The sequence below is a fragment of the Echiichthys vipera genome (assembly GCF_963691815.1).
Source record: "Echiichthys vipera genome assembly, chromosome: 3".
Taxonomy (NCBI): Eukaryota; Metazoa; Chordata; class Actinopteri; order Perciformes; family Trachinidae; genus Echiichthys; species Echiichthys vipera.
In genome coordinates, this window is record NC_139828.1 from 28,744,161 (window position 1) to 28,760,851 (window position 16,691).

The 16,691-nt window shown below is 41.2% G+C and overlaps 1 protein-coding gene across 4 annotated transcripts in view; it reads right to left on the reverse strand.

Moving 5' to 3' along the window:
• evi5b (ecotropic viral integration site 5b) overlaps positions 1-13,596 on the reverse strand; it is a 41,324-nt gene extending 27,728 nt beyond the window's left edge. For 3 of the 4 annotated variants that reach the window (XM_083940501.1, XM_083940500.1, XM_083940498.1), the window contains exons 1-2: positions 11,462-11,673; positions 2,009-2,241 (exon numbers count right to left, since the gene is read on the reverse strand). In XM_083940501.1, the coding sequence (XP_083796627.1) occupies positions 2,009-2,160 (152 nt within the window). In that variant the 5' untranslated portion in view covers positions 2,161-2,241; positions 11,462-11,673. Of the gene's footprint in view, positions 1-2,008; positions 2,242-11,461; positions 11,674-13,401 lie in introns of those variants that run through there. The other variant, XM_083940499.1, reaches the window with a different exon arrangement.
• Between the last annotated feature and the right edge of the window lie 3,095 nt (positions 13,597-16,691).

Genomic DNA, 16,691 nt, shown 5'->3' on the forward strand with positions numbered 1-16,691 from the left:
CCTCAAATCTGGACCTGTTCTTGGTTTTACTTAGCACACCAACACAGCAAACCCTCTTCTTGGAACAGGGGCCTGGAGTAAAACTAAAACAGTTTGTAGACTCTGTCATGGGTGGCCAAGACAAATATTACATGAATACAACCAACATGCAAGCACATCTGGCATGACATCATTGAGCTAAACACTGAGGAAGAAGAAAGGAAGCAGCCAAAGCTCTTAACTTCTTCCCAATTTTAGAATTTAGCTAATTTTATCAACCCACCAATCTGCATAGTCCAGTTCATCAAAACTAACCAGAAATCAAATGTACAATTGCACAAAATCCCAATGCAAAATACGTTGGCCCCTATTGGAGGTGTGAATATTTGATCTTTTCTTGTTCACTTCCTTTCTATAAACTAGATCCCTATCTTCAAACCAGTCAGTCTGAGTCCACACACTGAGCATCCTCCTGCTCACGATTCAAGTCCAAAGGGGTCTAACACCCTTAAACCATCAAATATCAGACAAAGTTATTTCAAAACAGACTCACGCCTTATATGAGGAGCCCACAGTGACAAAACAGCAGACTAACCCCTCAAAGAACAAAAACTCAACAAACTAGCTAAGCACCAAAAGACCAACATCCTCCGGAACCTGACAAACTAGAGACTGTTAGAATTTTTTCTGACAATATTTCACTCTTTATACACAGTCAGCTAGTTGGCATGTCACAACCTGTTGGGTGTCACTCTCCTGTGTGTGTGTGTGCAGATCAGAAGGGGGATGGTAGGGGCGTGCAAAATGATTCTGCAGTAGTCACAATGGTGCAGATTTGTAAAGAAAACAAGGAATTATCAAAATAATAATATAATAAACAAAAGTTCAATATTTGAGGTCAGTGTTTATACAACTTTTTATGAATGTATGTTGTTATATTGTTTGAGTAATTATAGTAGTAAGTATAACAATTGCTAATCAAATCAAAAAATTGTTGATGAAAATATCACTGTAGCCTGCACAACAGGCCAGCAGCAATTGTGCTTCCTGAGGAAGCTACACACTCTTAACACCCTACAACCTATAGGTATAGGGCAATCTGTTTACTGGTGACAATAAATAAGTGAGAAACATTGAATGTCCAGTCATATCATAGGCCACAACCTGTCTCACATTTTTAAGCAGGAGGGGGAGTAAGTATGAGCGTCTCTCCTCCCTCAGGAGGGCTATCATGGGCCGGGTCAACCACGGTCCAACTGTTACGTCCTGTGCCATCAGCTTGCTGAATGCTCATTCACTAGTTGGTCCTGCTGCATAGAAAACAATGTTTAACTTCTGCACTCATCCTGAGTGGCGATGATGCTTTAACTGTTGATTATAGGCTTGAGATGTTGAATTTTTTTTAAATATATTTTGGATTATTTGTATTTTGAGGTGGTAACCTTTATGTCTAATGGATTTCATACTTTAAATGAGTGTACAATATTTCATTAATCATCTGCAAGAAGATTTTACCTTCACAAGCAATTATGTAAAAGGCCGATGTTTCTGCCTTAATGTTAAAAGAGAACTTAGTGAAAGGGAAACTCACACTTTTGCTCTGCTAACCGGGGGCAGCCCCAAATATCTCCATATATCTTGTCTAAGAAAAAAGAAGAAATATTCAACACACACACACACACACACACACACACACACACACACACACACACACACACACACACACACACACACACACACACACACACACACACACACACACACACACACACACACACACACACACACACACACACACACACACACACACACACACACACACACACACACACACACACACACACACACACACACAAAAGGAAGGACCCCCCCTATAATGTTTTAAACAGTCCAAAAATCAGCTCTTGTGATCATCAGCCACTGTTCTCTATCCCTGTGTTCTGTACACATACTGAGCTGGTTGACACAACGACAACTCAAAAACTGTTCATTTGATGGGCAGGAGAAGCGTAAGAGACAGACTGCTTACCTGTTCTGCTCCTCGAGCTTGGCGAGCAGCTCCACATCGTCAGGACTAAGCGGCGAGGGAGAGCATGGCGAGAGGGCAGGCGAGGACAGAGATGTAGAAGAGGAGGTGGCAGTGGTCTGCAGGGACGTGGGCGTGGCCACCTGGCTAGCCATCTGACTGACCGTGTGGGACACAGAGTTCTTCACCCATGAGAGAGTAGAACTCAGCTTACCAGAAACCTTGTCTGTCGCCACCTGCAGAGGATGGAAAAAAACCTCTAGTTCAGTAATGAAACTTTATTTTTAGAAAAAGGCTAAACCTTTCCCACCCTCTTCAGTCTAGCATATCGGACAACTTCTCCACTTCTCTTCCTGTCAATCATGAGATATACTTACATGGTTTAATAAGGTAAATATACAGTCTGTTTAAAAAATGTTTCTGCCAGAACTATGAAAGAAAAAGCTCCACCATTCTTATGTTGCAGCTACTGAACATCAACACATCAGAGCCCCTTCTGTGCTACATTGTCAGTTTTGTTAGAGCTGCACTGGGAGCACAGATCCAGCAGTCGCTCCGCTGAATCAACGCAGCTGCTTAGTTTCTGATACCAAAATCAATACTTTAAATCACTTGCTTGTTTCTCCAGTGTTTTGAGTATGGATTGAAAGACAATCCCTAATCATTAACTTTCTGTCAATTCATTCAATTTTAAAAGTAAATGGCTCTATGCAGATTTTCATACTTTTGATCAATGACACATCTCCTCACCTGTAACCTTTACCAATGCACTGCTAGTGAAGCCCAGTGTTTTCTGTCACGTTATATTCCACTGACATTTGACACACGGTCATACATTTTACATTTCGTGGTTTACCAGTGTTTACGTTAAATACCTTTTGCAGCTGTAAAATGATTGTCTGGGCTACGTGGCAGTTTGCAATTACAGGGCTCCACTGAACCTATTTGGACGGTTCTTCCACTCTCTCTTCACTTTGAGGATGAGCAGCTGGAACAGTGACAGGACGTCAATCACTTAGATGACAACCAAATAACCAACGTGGCAGCTGCTTTCCCACTGAAACCCTGTTCATGCGGGTCCAAGGAAATATGACAGCTACGAAAGCTTTGAGATGCGGTCAACAGCATGAAAAATGGCTAATAAATACTCGTTTCAGAGCTCAATGGTCAGCCAATCTACTGCCTTAAAAAGCGACTACAGAGAGGACAGCTTGGAAACTGAATGCAGGAAACCTTCTATACATTCCTACCTGTTATTCAAAATAATCCAAATTCACTGGCTCCCACTTTCTTGCGTACGCCATAAGTAAATCCGGAGATCAGCAAAAAAAGAAATGAAATGTCAGTAACGCGTTCTATCCTGACGGTAATCCACTCTTCTGAACCTTCGACTGATTTAACGACACACCGCCCTGTAGTCATATGCTGATCACACTGTCAGGAAGGGTCAAAGTGCTCCACTAATGATAGGACTTCTTTAAGTCTCCTGCTGAAATCAATGTGCACCGGGAAGTGGACCGCTGCACTCAGCAGAAAAATCATTCTGAAATTCACCTTACACGTGAGAAAACAAAAACAAAACAAAACAGGAAGTCTGGATACTGTCACCAGGCAAGAAACTAACCATTTTATGCATCTTAAAATGATGAGTAATTTCTCTGTGAGTATCAAGTCTACAGAGGGCCAAAGACATAGCAGAGAAGGAGAAAAAGACAAATGAGTGGGAAGCAAAGACTGTGGTAAATGTGGTGATAGTAGAGACTGAAAATATGTCAGCTATGGATTTTATTACCCTACTGTACACAGACCGAGAGAGACAGAAACACTGAATGGCTTTATGAATACCACACAGCACAGATCAAATAATGTGAGGTTATTGTGTTTTGAACACTGATTGAAAGCAAATACAAGCGGAATCCTCAACAGGTAGATCTGAATACTTGAAATGGGATTCTTCCCACACAGATAATATACAGTACAGTCCTGCACTACACTGCAGAGCTTTAAGTTCATACAACAATTGACACAAATTTGCGTGAAACCACCCTTAAGTCAAAAAGCCAGGAAAACATGTGTTGGATAATAATGAAAATTGATGAGGTTTTAATGTAGGGGTGGGCGATGTATCAGATATGATTGATGTAGGTCTACTGTTTTACGTGGGATGTAGTAAATGACCATATTGCAAAACTGTCACGTAATGATTTTTTTTAATTATTAAGAGCCCTATATTGTGTGTGTGTGTGTGTGTGTGTGTGTGTGTGTGTGTGTGTGTGTGTGTGTATATATATATATATATATATATATACACACACATTATTGCCCAGCTCTACCTTATTTCAATCTCCTCAAAATGTAAAAAAAAATGTGTGAATGAATAGGCATTAGGGGAAATAATGCTGAATTCTTTTAAAAGTTAGACAAGTTACAGTCCACAGGGCGTTGTGGCCCAGAGTTCAGGGCACGTATTACCTAAACGCAGCGTTCCAGGTTTAATTCCTACTGGGGGCTGTAGTTAATGTTCCCCTCTCCTTTTCTCATCATTTTTTTTGTCTGCATTTACACTCTGCTCCATCTATTCTAATATGGGGAATAATGTGAAATCAGAAAGCTGAGAAAACATATTTCAGCAAATTATGAATACACTGTGGTGCAAATGTAAAGTTAACAACATTTTAAATGATGTATCATAAGTGTTGCCTGTGCCAAGTCTATTCTGAAATGGAGAGAAACAGGAAGCTGGTACACCAGACTTTTACTGCACCCTGTTCCTGAGCCTTCACTGTGAGGGGCCTTTTACTGACCTTCATTAACAATATAACATTACAGCTAAACTAACAGATCCACATCCTGTACATGAGTGGCTGCATTATCCAGCAGCCTGGATGGATGATAGCATGGCACCTGAGTTAAAGAAGGCAATACTCAAATGTAGAAAACACAAGATAATGCGAATAAGAATAAGTGCGCATGTAGGTTTAAAAACTAACACTGATTTCAATGATTCTCTTAATAACTTATTATCTTGTTTAATATATTAAGAATTCAAATTAGGCCATGGCAGTGAGTGTATCTCTGTGATTATATTGTGAGATTTTATTGTATATATTTTTTCTAACAAAGAAATAAGTAAGCCAAATTTCTCCCTACATGATTTCTAAACATTTTCAGTTCCAGTTTGACTCCCCAATACGATGAAAATGGACTTAAGTAAATCATTTAAATTTGACCATATGGCCGTATAACACTTGATACAATGCAGCCTATCTTGTTAAAGAAGAAAATGTGAACACAAAACCAATGATCTGTTGAGCTTTATGATGATGAGGCAGTGAATCAAATTATGACCTTAAAATTGAGAGATTTAATCGAATCATGTCGTCGTGACACTCCTAGCTACTATAACTAGACAATTAAATAAGTGATTTGTTTATCCATGACAGATTATGTCTATATCAGGGAGATATCCATATAGGAAAATGTATTTTCCAACACAGTACACTGCTCACACAAACAATAAGACAACAATAATGATTATGAAATGCAGGCTGTATTTACCCACTCTGACTGTCAACACAAATAACAGGATCCACACCTGCAGCAGACATATCCTGCTCCTACACAGAGCCAGAGGATCCAAAGGGTGTGTCAGTGCAAACTGAGAAGTTGGTCCGCACAGTTTTCCACTTCAACAGCAGCAGAACAGTACAATAATATACTGAGGTCCAATTCATTAATTCAATGACAATCAATTCAATCATATTTCTTTAGTTCAAATTACAAAGAATTTCACCTGAACGGTACAATTAATATAGGACATCTAATCTTCCCTACAGCCACATTAATCCAGTTATAGATAGCTACAATTAACTCAATCATTATATTTAAAAAGGCGTTCAAAAATGAATTACATGTGCAGCGTGAAAAGAATCAGCAATATTAGTATATAGGAACATTTAAAAAAACAGCTGATCCTGAAAATATTTCTTTTCACCCTATCCAACTCTATTTTGCATCACTCAGTCGGCTAGCATTGTGTCTGAAATCTGTCTGTTTGAAAGCAAAGAAGAAAATTTAAGGGCATGATGTTTCTTCACTGACTGACTCCCAATGTGGGATGCCATGCAGAACTAAGAGCGTGCTCACACTATCCTTTTGGCCGCGGCCAAAACCGGTTTTTCAGCTAAAGTCTAGTACCTTTAAGTAGTGTGAGCGCACCCGCTCCGCGCTCAACTGGGGCCAGCTGGCCCGCCACGGCCCGCTTGAAATAGGTGGGCTTTAGCGGAGCCGTTTGCACATGTACGAGCACGAGCGTGCGCACGTGTACGCGCACGAGCACGAGCCCTACGGCAGTAGCGTTATGTCCGCCTGTTCGGACATGTAAATAGAAGGACGGACCATGCGCGGATATTTAACAACAACAACAATGGCGGTGAAAGGTTCATGTTGGTGTGATGCGGAGGTGGAGTGTTTACTGCAGATTTGGTCGGATGAAAATATTCAAAAACAGTCGACAAGACGCACAAAAACTCTGAGGTCTGTGGAAAGATTTGTAAACAAAGCCACACGCGATCAATGCGTGTGACGTGTTACGGCTTGATGGCGTATGGACAGCAAGAAGAATTGGCCGAGGCCCTGGCAGTGTGAGTACAAACGGGGCTGGGGCGCCGGGAGAGAGGGAGGGGGGACAAGTACCCTAAAGTCCGGGTCTCGGTCCGGGAGGATAGTGTGAGCGCGCCCTAAGTGGGGAGGGAAAAGATGACGGTGTAGACTAACACCATGTGGAACCAAATGGAGCTAAGGCCTGGACCTAGGCTTGTTCTGTGACCTTGCCTACTCCAATTACATCTGATTAATGATTAACATCATTAATAATGAACCTTATCGGTTCATTTACTCATTTATAACAACACTGAAAAAGACAACAAATGCCAGTGTGACTTAGTGCAGTTTTTTTTTTTGAAACGGAAATAAAAATTTTTAAAAAGAGACACGTGAACATGAGCCGACCTAGAAGCAACAAGTCCGGACAGGGGAACGTCATGCTTTGAGATGCCAGTGTCCAAGTGGCCTTAAATTCCATCTAGCAAGCCCAGCCAACTGAAGCAAGGCTGCCCTATAAATCCTGGATACAGAGATTGTTTCTGCTTTTGTTTGCCAAAGAACTCAAAGGGGCCCTGAGATGCAGTGTGCATAACTAATGAAACCCACAGCAAGGCAAGAAGAAAGCCCCAGCGAAGCAACTTCAAGACGATTGGGGAACTGAGAAAGACCAAAGGCAGAACAGAGAAGCATTTCCTTCCTACAGATATCTCTTCAGAGCTGAAAAACAGACCAGGCAAAAGGACTGTCACTAACTCTAAGCCAGGACAAAGGTAGAAGTCTATAAGATGTGTATAGTCGTCCTCTGGGGTGAAAAAGAAGACTCTTTCACTTTAACGCATGTTATGTCTAGGCAGTGAACATGAATAAAATCCTCAGAGCATGTCTATCTTCAAGGAAACATGCCATCCATGTGCTGTGTGAGGGCATTTAAACACAGGCCTGACTTACAATAACACACCAACACTGAGGTAGAAAGGTCTTTCATTTCACACAGGGGGGATTTTCCCAGTGTACAATCAGCCTGTCAATGGTCTTACTAAATGTTATTCTTCATTATGCAGCCACATAATGAGGGCTACAACTAGGGCTGCACAATAAAACATATTTTTATCATTATGACAATATCGACTTGCACAATAAACACGTTGCGAAATATACTCATGGATATTTTGAGTTAGTTTCATAGGACTTTAAGTAGAAAACCGAGCTTTTAAATCTAAATATCATTCCTGATCAGTTCAATGTTCAATTTGTTCAATAAAATCATTTTGGAAATCATTTCCTTTGAGTTGTTTTTAATTCAACAAGCAATTTGTTGTATTTTAGCAGTATACTGAATGTAGAAAGGCAGAAAACACACACCGTAGTATCGCTTATTTAATTCAACATTGTTTTTTCCTCATATCCTGCAGCTTTAGCTACAACTAATGGTTGATATTGTACACTTTGCCTGCAAAACCTACATTGTAAATAGTAGCCTTAGTGTTTTGGAAATTAAACTTTTGAATTAATAATGGCAACACAAAAATCTCAGCCTTGGCTAGTTTATTCTGTGGGAATGAGTGCTATGGTCACAACAGAAAGAATAGATGGTGGTCGCACAGCAATTTTACTCCAGGCAGTTTAAGAGCACTACATGACCTGACATCACACACGAGGGGTCCTGGAGCAGTCTGGGGGTTCGGAGACTTGCTCAAGTACCCTGGAAATACAGACGCACCGTAAGCAAATATCAATTTGCTCTGCCGCTGCCTCTGGGCATGCACTGTAGGAGCCCATTAACTATGTCAGAGAATCCCAACTCATCAATCAAATTGCACTGTCTGTTATGGGCGGGCGTAACCGATCACAACAGTGGTGCGCCGTCGAAGTCAGATAGATACGTGACCTTGTTCATTGCTCTGATTGGTCTCAGTCGGTCGTAGTGCTATCCAACTGCGTGCAGTGGTATTTTGAAATACATCGATGGTGCCGCCCTTTCAGTTGGGAAGGTCTACTGCTTGTTGCTAGACTCTATGTCCGGATAAATGTGGGTCAGGATTTTAAGGCTATTGCTCAAGGGTATCTCTGCATTGCAGACAAACTGGCACATCTTCATCTATCGGCCCATGCTCCATACTTGGTCCATTCAGAAATGTAATCTGGTGACAACCCGGTTCCCAAACCAAGCCCTAAAAACTGAGTTGTGCCGCCACCACACACGCCAACAAGCATTCTGTGAAAGTGCGTGATGGAATACGGTCTTCCACAGACAACTTCTAGATCCCTGTGATATGCCCATATGTGGATTAGCCTCCCTGAAAAGATAACTTGAACTTCTTTTAATGCACTCACTGACTGATATCACTATAGCTTCTTAAAGTCACTCAACTATTGAAATAATTCCCAAACACCAGTATTAAAAATAGATCTAAAGCAAATACATTCGCATCTTATTTTTTCCTTTCTTTGTCCCAAAAGACGCATTCTAATTCAACTGTATGGCCATCTCTAGTCTCATAGATACAACTTGTAAAAAAAAAAAAACTTAACAAAGCAGTAAAGGTTAATTCAGTGTTAGGTCGCACTCACACTGTCCATCCGTACTGTGCCCAAACAGGTTTTACAGGTATAGCCTAGTTCGTTTGACCAGTGTGAGTGCAACCGCACCGCGCCTAGCTGCGGCCAGCTTACCGGCCATGGACCGTTTTGGAGAGGTGGGCTTTTGTAAAGCACATCTACACATCTACGAGCACAAGCGTGCGCACGTGTACGAGCACGAGGCCTACGGCGGCTCTGATGTCATTTTATGTGCGCCTGTTCGGACATGGAAAGAAGGGGGGCGGACCATGCGCGGACATTTAAGACAATGGCGGCGAAAGGTTCACGTTGGTGTGATGCGGAGGTGGAGTGTTTGGTCGATGAAAATATTCAAAAACAGTCGACAAGACGCACAAAAACTCAGGTCTATGGAAAGATTTGTAAACAAAGCGACGCATCGCGATGACGTCAATCAATGCGTGTGACGTGTTGCGGCGTGATGACGCATGGACAGGCAAGAAGCATTCGCCGAGGCCCAGGTAGTGTGAATACAAACGGGCCTGGCCCGTGGGGGGAGTGGGAGGGGGGGACAAGTCCCCTAAAGCACGGGGCACTGTACGAGGGACAGTGTGAGTGCGCCCTTAGTTACAGAAACATCTAGCTATGGGATCAAAGGAAACTCATTTTACGCTCATAAAAGTGTCACTATACCTGCTAATTTAAGGTTTATTTAGAATTACTGAGGTTTTTTGAAACTGAACACATTTAGCCAATTCAGTATTGGCCTCCCTCCACTGGCTTCCTGTCCGTTTCAGGATTGATTTAAAGATCTTACTGCTTGTTTTTAAGGTGATGAATGGGCCAGTCTAGCAGAACTCTGGCATCTTCACACTGCAGTCAGAACACTGAGGTCGACCAATCAGATGCTCCTGGATGTTCGACATCAACAATCAGAAACTGAAGCAAACAAGCTTTTGCGACGACTGCCCCATATCTGTTCATATAAAAACTGCTCAGACTATAAACCTTTAGGTCACTGCTGAAGACCCGTTTTGCATTTTATTTAGTTGCACTTGACACCTTTGTCTTCTGTTGTACTTTGATTATTTTTACTGTATACTTATGAATGTCTTCTGTTACTGTATTTATTGGTGTTGGTTTGTGCCTGTGATTCTTTGTAAATGTACTATATAAATAAAGTTTGACTCGACATAACAAATGATGAGCTAGATACATTTAGAAGCACTGGTACTTCACTTTGGTGAAATGTTTGACTGCATTGTTTTAATCTATTAGCTTATACAATAGTATGCTTTGTTTTATGTCAGAAATCTAGCAATACAATGCATTTAATGGAGTATTATCACTAGTTATAGCCCACATTTCCCTCAGTTTATCATCAGCCATAGTAACATGCTGTGAGAAACACTAGTCAAGTCATGATCAGTAAGTTCACCAAACTATTCCACACAGCAGCAGCAGCATCGGCCTACATTGAGCAGCTCCTATTCTCTCTGAAACCCTTCTCCTCACATGCATTTATCAGAGCTGAGCTTGCTTACAGTGGTCGTTTCTGACAGTGGAGTAAGTAGAACCTTCTGCAGATAAAAGATACATTTGTTATGATTTGGCACTATAAATAAAATTGAATTGAACTGAAGTTTTAAAGGCGCTCAACTCTACATCTGTGGCAACGGAGCGGCGGTGTCGTTGGAACTTGCAAGTCACTTCTCCGAAGTTCGAGTTAAATATATCCTTATAGCCCCGCTGACCGAGCACTTGAACCCCTGGCTTTACGTTAGGCTATTACACATCATGCTCTCACCTCTCCAAACATGTTGGTTTAGAGGCAGAAACGGAGGACAAGGCTCTACTCCTTTTATGGCTCGCTGGTGTTGTGAGCTGAAATGGAGACCTGGCATCAGATGCAACAGTCTACAGAGTATTTCTTCTAGAAAGCACTAACGCTGGCGAGCTCGACAGTTACAGTAGAGATAAATTGTTACATCAGTAGGTTCATTCGACATTGCCATGGGGGAGATATTATACATTATTAAATGATATTTTGTTTCCAGGCGATAGCTGTAGCCCTTAGCAATCCAATTAACTAGTTTCCAACACTAAAGCTAAGATTTCAATGACAGGGCAACCAGTTATAAAGCCAGTAATGCGACTTACCAAATGTAATAGTTCCGTATTGACACCGTCTTTTTAAATGTAATGTCATACCTGTCACTTTCACGGATACGCTGATAACTACAAATCCTTTTACGAGTTAGTGTTCACTCCAGGACTTAGTCAGAGCCCGCAAAAATCCAGAACATCCTTTACCTTGAAGCGTTTTTAACCAGCCGCAGCAAACGTCGTCTGCTTCCCATGCACGAGAGTAAAGTCCAACCAGTATACGAAAAAGACTGGGTTTAACCGAATACATTAGCTATATATGTATTTCCAAGGTAGCATAGCTAGTTTTCCACTTGAAAGCTAGCCAGTGCTGAGTTAGCTAGCCAGTTCCCATTGACTCCCCGGTGGTCCAGCCCATGCAGCCGTAATACGTGTACACAAATGTCTGCAGAGCTGAGGGCTCAGCGCTCAGCCAGGCGGCGGCGGCCTACCAAATGTTTACATCGCACTGAGCATGCGCCAAAACATTTAACTTGACACAACACTATCACCAAGTGTTCGTGATGAGGTACTGCACTCCGAAGACTCCTACTATTTCTCTTTCCTTCATTCAGAAAAGAGGAAATGCTATAGATATTATTATAGTTACTGCAAGTGTGTCTGTCTTTGTCTCTCTCTGTCCATCTGTCCGTCTTTTCTCTCTTTCTCTCTCCTTTTCTTCCTCTCCAACCGGTGCAGACAGATGTCCGTCCTCCACAGAGCTGGGTCTGTCTGACGTTCCTGTCTGTTAAAGGGAAGGTTTGCGTTGCCACTGTACTCTACAGAGGAATTGTTGGGTCTATGTAAATCATAAATAAGTCATAGAGTGTGGTCCATACCTACTCTGTAAAGTGTCCTGAGATAACTTTTGTTATAATCTGGCACTGTAAATAAAATTGAATTGAAAATTGAATAGGATTGTATAAGTGAACAAAAGAAGAAGTGTTTGGAACAGGGTCAGGGATGGAAAGAGAATACCCTAGAAGTGCAATTAGTTATCTCGAACCCCTTGTGTTGCAAACAAACCTCTCTAAACTGTCCTGAAGATTGTTCTGACACTTATAATGGCAATTGTGGCAAGGTCTCGGTGGCACACTGACTATATAACACAATTTACCTTATGGTTGATAGTAAACACTCTAATGTGGGGTCAAGCCCTGTTCAATCCTTCGATGCCTTTCAAAAACTGGTCATCCAAAATCTAGTTTAGTCAAAAACAGATTTATTGGCATTCAAGTGCACTTTACCCATGAAAACCTATTCAGTTGCTATAACAAGAACACGTTCCATCCTTGGAGGGGACTATTCTTTATATGTCATTGAGGTTATCAAGCGTGCATGTCAGCATGTCGTATTACTGACTATAAGCTTGTTTCAGTTATGGCGACAGCACCTCCGGGGGAGAGCTTCCAACACTTCTTAACACTGATCAGAGCAATATTCACCTACACTGCCCTGCACGGCCGTTTACCTTTGCTTTCACCCTGCTGATTTTTCTTTTTTCGCCTTGGTACAATTTTACATTTTATAGAATAGATTGTTGAAAAGATTACCCCATGAATGGATGGTATGTATAATAGATGGCATCAGTTAATTGGATAAGTGTATATTCTATGCTATTGGATGCAGGTATTTAAAAGTATGATATTCCAACATTTCAAATTGATTTTGAAAACTGTATATGTCTAGTGATGTGCACAAGCAGGCTGATAGGAGTTCTAAATTCTCACCCATATCAAAGTCTAGATCAAACATTGTCATGAACACAATACCTTGGGAAATATATCTATTTCAAAGAGACCTGTAAAGGACTATTACAAGTTAAATAGGGTTCATTTCAGGTCAGTAAAGTCCTCAATCTTTTGTGTTTATTCTAATCCAAAATTAAAAATATAGACAGTATAAGACAATGTGTTGAGGAAACTGTAGACAAGAAAAGGGAGCATCTTTTAAAACCACTTTTAGTCATGATTTAACCATTTATATGATTACACAGCACCACACTTGAGACATTAACAAACCAAGAAACAGTGAAGTTCTTGTGATGGTGTGTGTGGCTCTATATGTGTAGTGCTTCTCTCATCAGGTTCGGATCTTTAATAACTTACCAGGGGCTCATTGCTGAGAGAGAAAAATACTTCTGTTGGAGTAGACTGGAGGTTCAGACACAATTGTCTCAGTGGTGATCAATCATCGAAGGCATGTTGTATTCATAGAATCCGAAAGAATTGATAAAGGCGTACCGTGTGGTTAGTCCAAAGAAAAAGAAAATCCAAATATAACCCTAAATTAATAATATCGATAATGACAGAAACTGGCGAGGAGCTGCTGTCGTTGTTTGGAAGTTTCACACGGCTGGCTTTCACTGAGAGAGGGAGCTGTCAATAGAAACTCGTGTTGAAGTAACCACATCACAGCCAAATGTGACGAAGCAGACTGCCTCGGTTCACATACCGAACAGTCCTGAAGCCTACTTTTCAAGTTTTACATGAGGGGCAGTGACGCATATCTTTAGTTGTCTGTTAGACACTCCTCTGCTCAAAAAAAAATGCTGACGTTGTAGGTTGCACTTGGCAACACCATGGAGACTGGCAGGCCACTGAATCTGATACACTGTCACAACAGTCACATCTCAGTCTGTCAGGCATGCATAATTACAAAGCTATAAACACAGTGGCATAGTCATTCTCAGTGAGGGGTTCAAGTCACTACACCCCTAAAATCAATAAAACAGAATGACAATAAATACATTAACACAAGAAAGACAAGTTGGCTTTTTAGGAATAATTCAACTGTGGTAGCTGAGTGTCAGGTGAGCCAGCAAAGCTAAAATTCATTATGTGGCATCAGATATTAAATGGATTTATTAGTCAGTTAGCTGTGACTTTGGAGCTATTGTTTGGAGTCACACCCATATCGTCAGCCACACCCTTTTGTATGCACGTTTTAATCCCTACAGATTAATGGCTGAACTCTGTTTCTGATGCAGAACTACATAATTCACCTTTACTGAAATGCTGAATTCCTACTGCAATATAATACCTGACTGAGTATGGTGACGTCTGAAAAATGAATGGTACTCACCACTAATATCACCAATGAAACTATCTGCCTGATTGCACTATTAGAAGGTGGTTTAAGGCCCCATTTTCTAAAACGTGAGATTTACATACTCTTTTCTATTATAAAAAAGCAGGGGGAGGTGCTATTTATCAATAGATACTGTGAAAGTATCAAAACGCTCAATCCACAGAGAAATGCTGACCCATATTCAGAAAATGTGCCTTTACACTGTCAGAGATTTTGCTGTATCATTTATACGATGGCAATCCCGTTAATATCTCAGTGTATATCTAGCTATTTGTAGACAATGTTACAAATCAATGACCATGATTGTTTTCATGGCAATGTTGCATTTGTATCCCAATTCTTTTTAACAATGTCAGGTATTTAATTTGTATATTGTTATGACAGTATAAATTGTTTCCTATCCATATCATTGTGAATTATTTTTATTGTTCCATATTGTAAGGCTGAAATGTAGAAAACTTGATTATTAACCATCAGCCATGGTGTTCTCGTGTCTTGAACCCCTTGAATGCCATGCATATTGTGTACTTGTCACAAGCTCCATTTGATGGTATCATTAGATAGATGAGGTTTGGAAAACACAGAAACACATGAATACATTTGAGCATGAAGGTGACAGTGTGCAGGAGTTCTTCTCATTGATTTCAAGGTAGCACCTGTATTTTCCTTAATCTGACAAATGAAAATGTCAACAACAAAAAAAGGTAGGGGTGGGAGACTGCTCTGAGATAAATAAGTTGCAACAGCTCACCTGGGAAGAGAAATTTACATTCAACCTTCAAACAATAGCCCTATTTCAACGCAGACATTTTTTGAAGCACGTGTTGCTAATGAAGACTCCCAGTATACGCCGTGACAGTGTGACCAGAACAGAGAGACAGCATGCACAATACCAGGACCCTGAAACTGAAACAGCTTCATGGAATTCAGCCACCATTCATTTTTTTTATTACTAATACATATGTTTTCCTTCTGTAAAATGTGTTCATCAGTATCCAAATCAGAAATACTTTAATAATCCCAGGGGGAAATTGTTTTCATTGCAAACTCCAGCTATACAAACAACATATTTAACAACAGCAATATTATACGGATAACATATATTTGTAAAAACAGAAATATAAAGCAATATATGTATAAATAAATAAAATTTACAATAGTAATATTAACAGATCAAAAGTACTGTAATTATGAGACATGGTCCAGGATAGACCGGAGCCTGGACAGCATCATCCTCTCTGCCACGGTCGTCAGGGTGTCCAGCTCACTCCAAGTGAATAAGTTGCCCACAACAGTCCTGTATTCACTTCCATCCCTCTTTCAAACACAGCAAACTATTGCTGAGTCATCAGAAAACTTCTGAAGGTGTCAGGACTCAGTGCAATAGTTGACGTCTGAGGTGAAGAGGGTGAAGAGAAAGGGATAGAGGACAGTCCCCTGTGGGGTCCCAGTGTTACTGACCACACTGTCAGACACACTGTCTGTAGGCGTACATACTGTGGTCTGCCCATCAGGTAGTCCACAATCCAGGACACGATGGGGGCCTCCACCGGCATCGCAGACATCTTCTCACCAAGTAAAGCCGGACAATTTGTGTTGAATGCACTGGAGAAGTCAAAGAACATGACTCTCAGAGTGCTCGCAGGCTTGTCCAGATGACTGTAGACTCTGTTCAGCAGGTAGGTGATGCAGTCCTCAACTCCCAGGCGGGGCTGGTATGCAAACTGTTGTGGATCAGTGAAGGGCCTGACCATAGGCCTTAGCTGCTCCAGGACGAGTCTCTCCATGGTCTTCATGATTTGGGATGTCAGGGCCACCGTCTGTAGTCCTGAGGGCCACTGGGACGCGGCATCTTTGGCAGGACATCTTCCACAGCACAGGGACCCTCTGGAGGTGTAGGCTCAGGCTGAAAACTTGACTCAGTACTCCACACAGCAGGGGGGACCAGGCTTTAAGCACCCTGGGAAATACAGCATCATGCCTCTAAAAACATAATTTATACCATTGAATTAATCAAAATATCCATGTGAGTGGTAAGAGGCTTCTCTGAATATGCTTAAATGTATTGTATGCACACATAATAGAGGAGAGGACAGAAGCCAGTTAAAAAGTGTCTCCATCTTTGTTTTTGCTAAAGGAACTTTAAAATAGAGAGGAAAACGAGGAAATAAAGATGGCAGCAGTGCACTCGCCTTGAATCATTCCCCCCTGGGATTATTAAAGTATTTGTGATTGTGACTCTGATCAATGAAAAAACTAAGCTCACTCTACATCAGTAATATACAGTACAGTAATAGGAATAGAATGT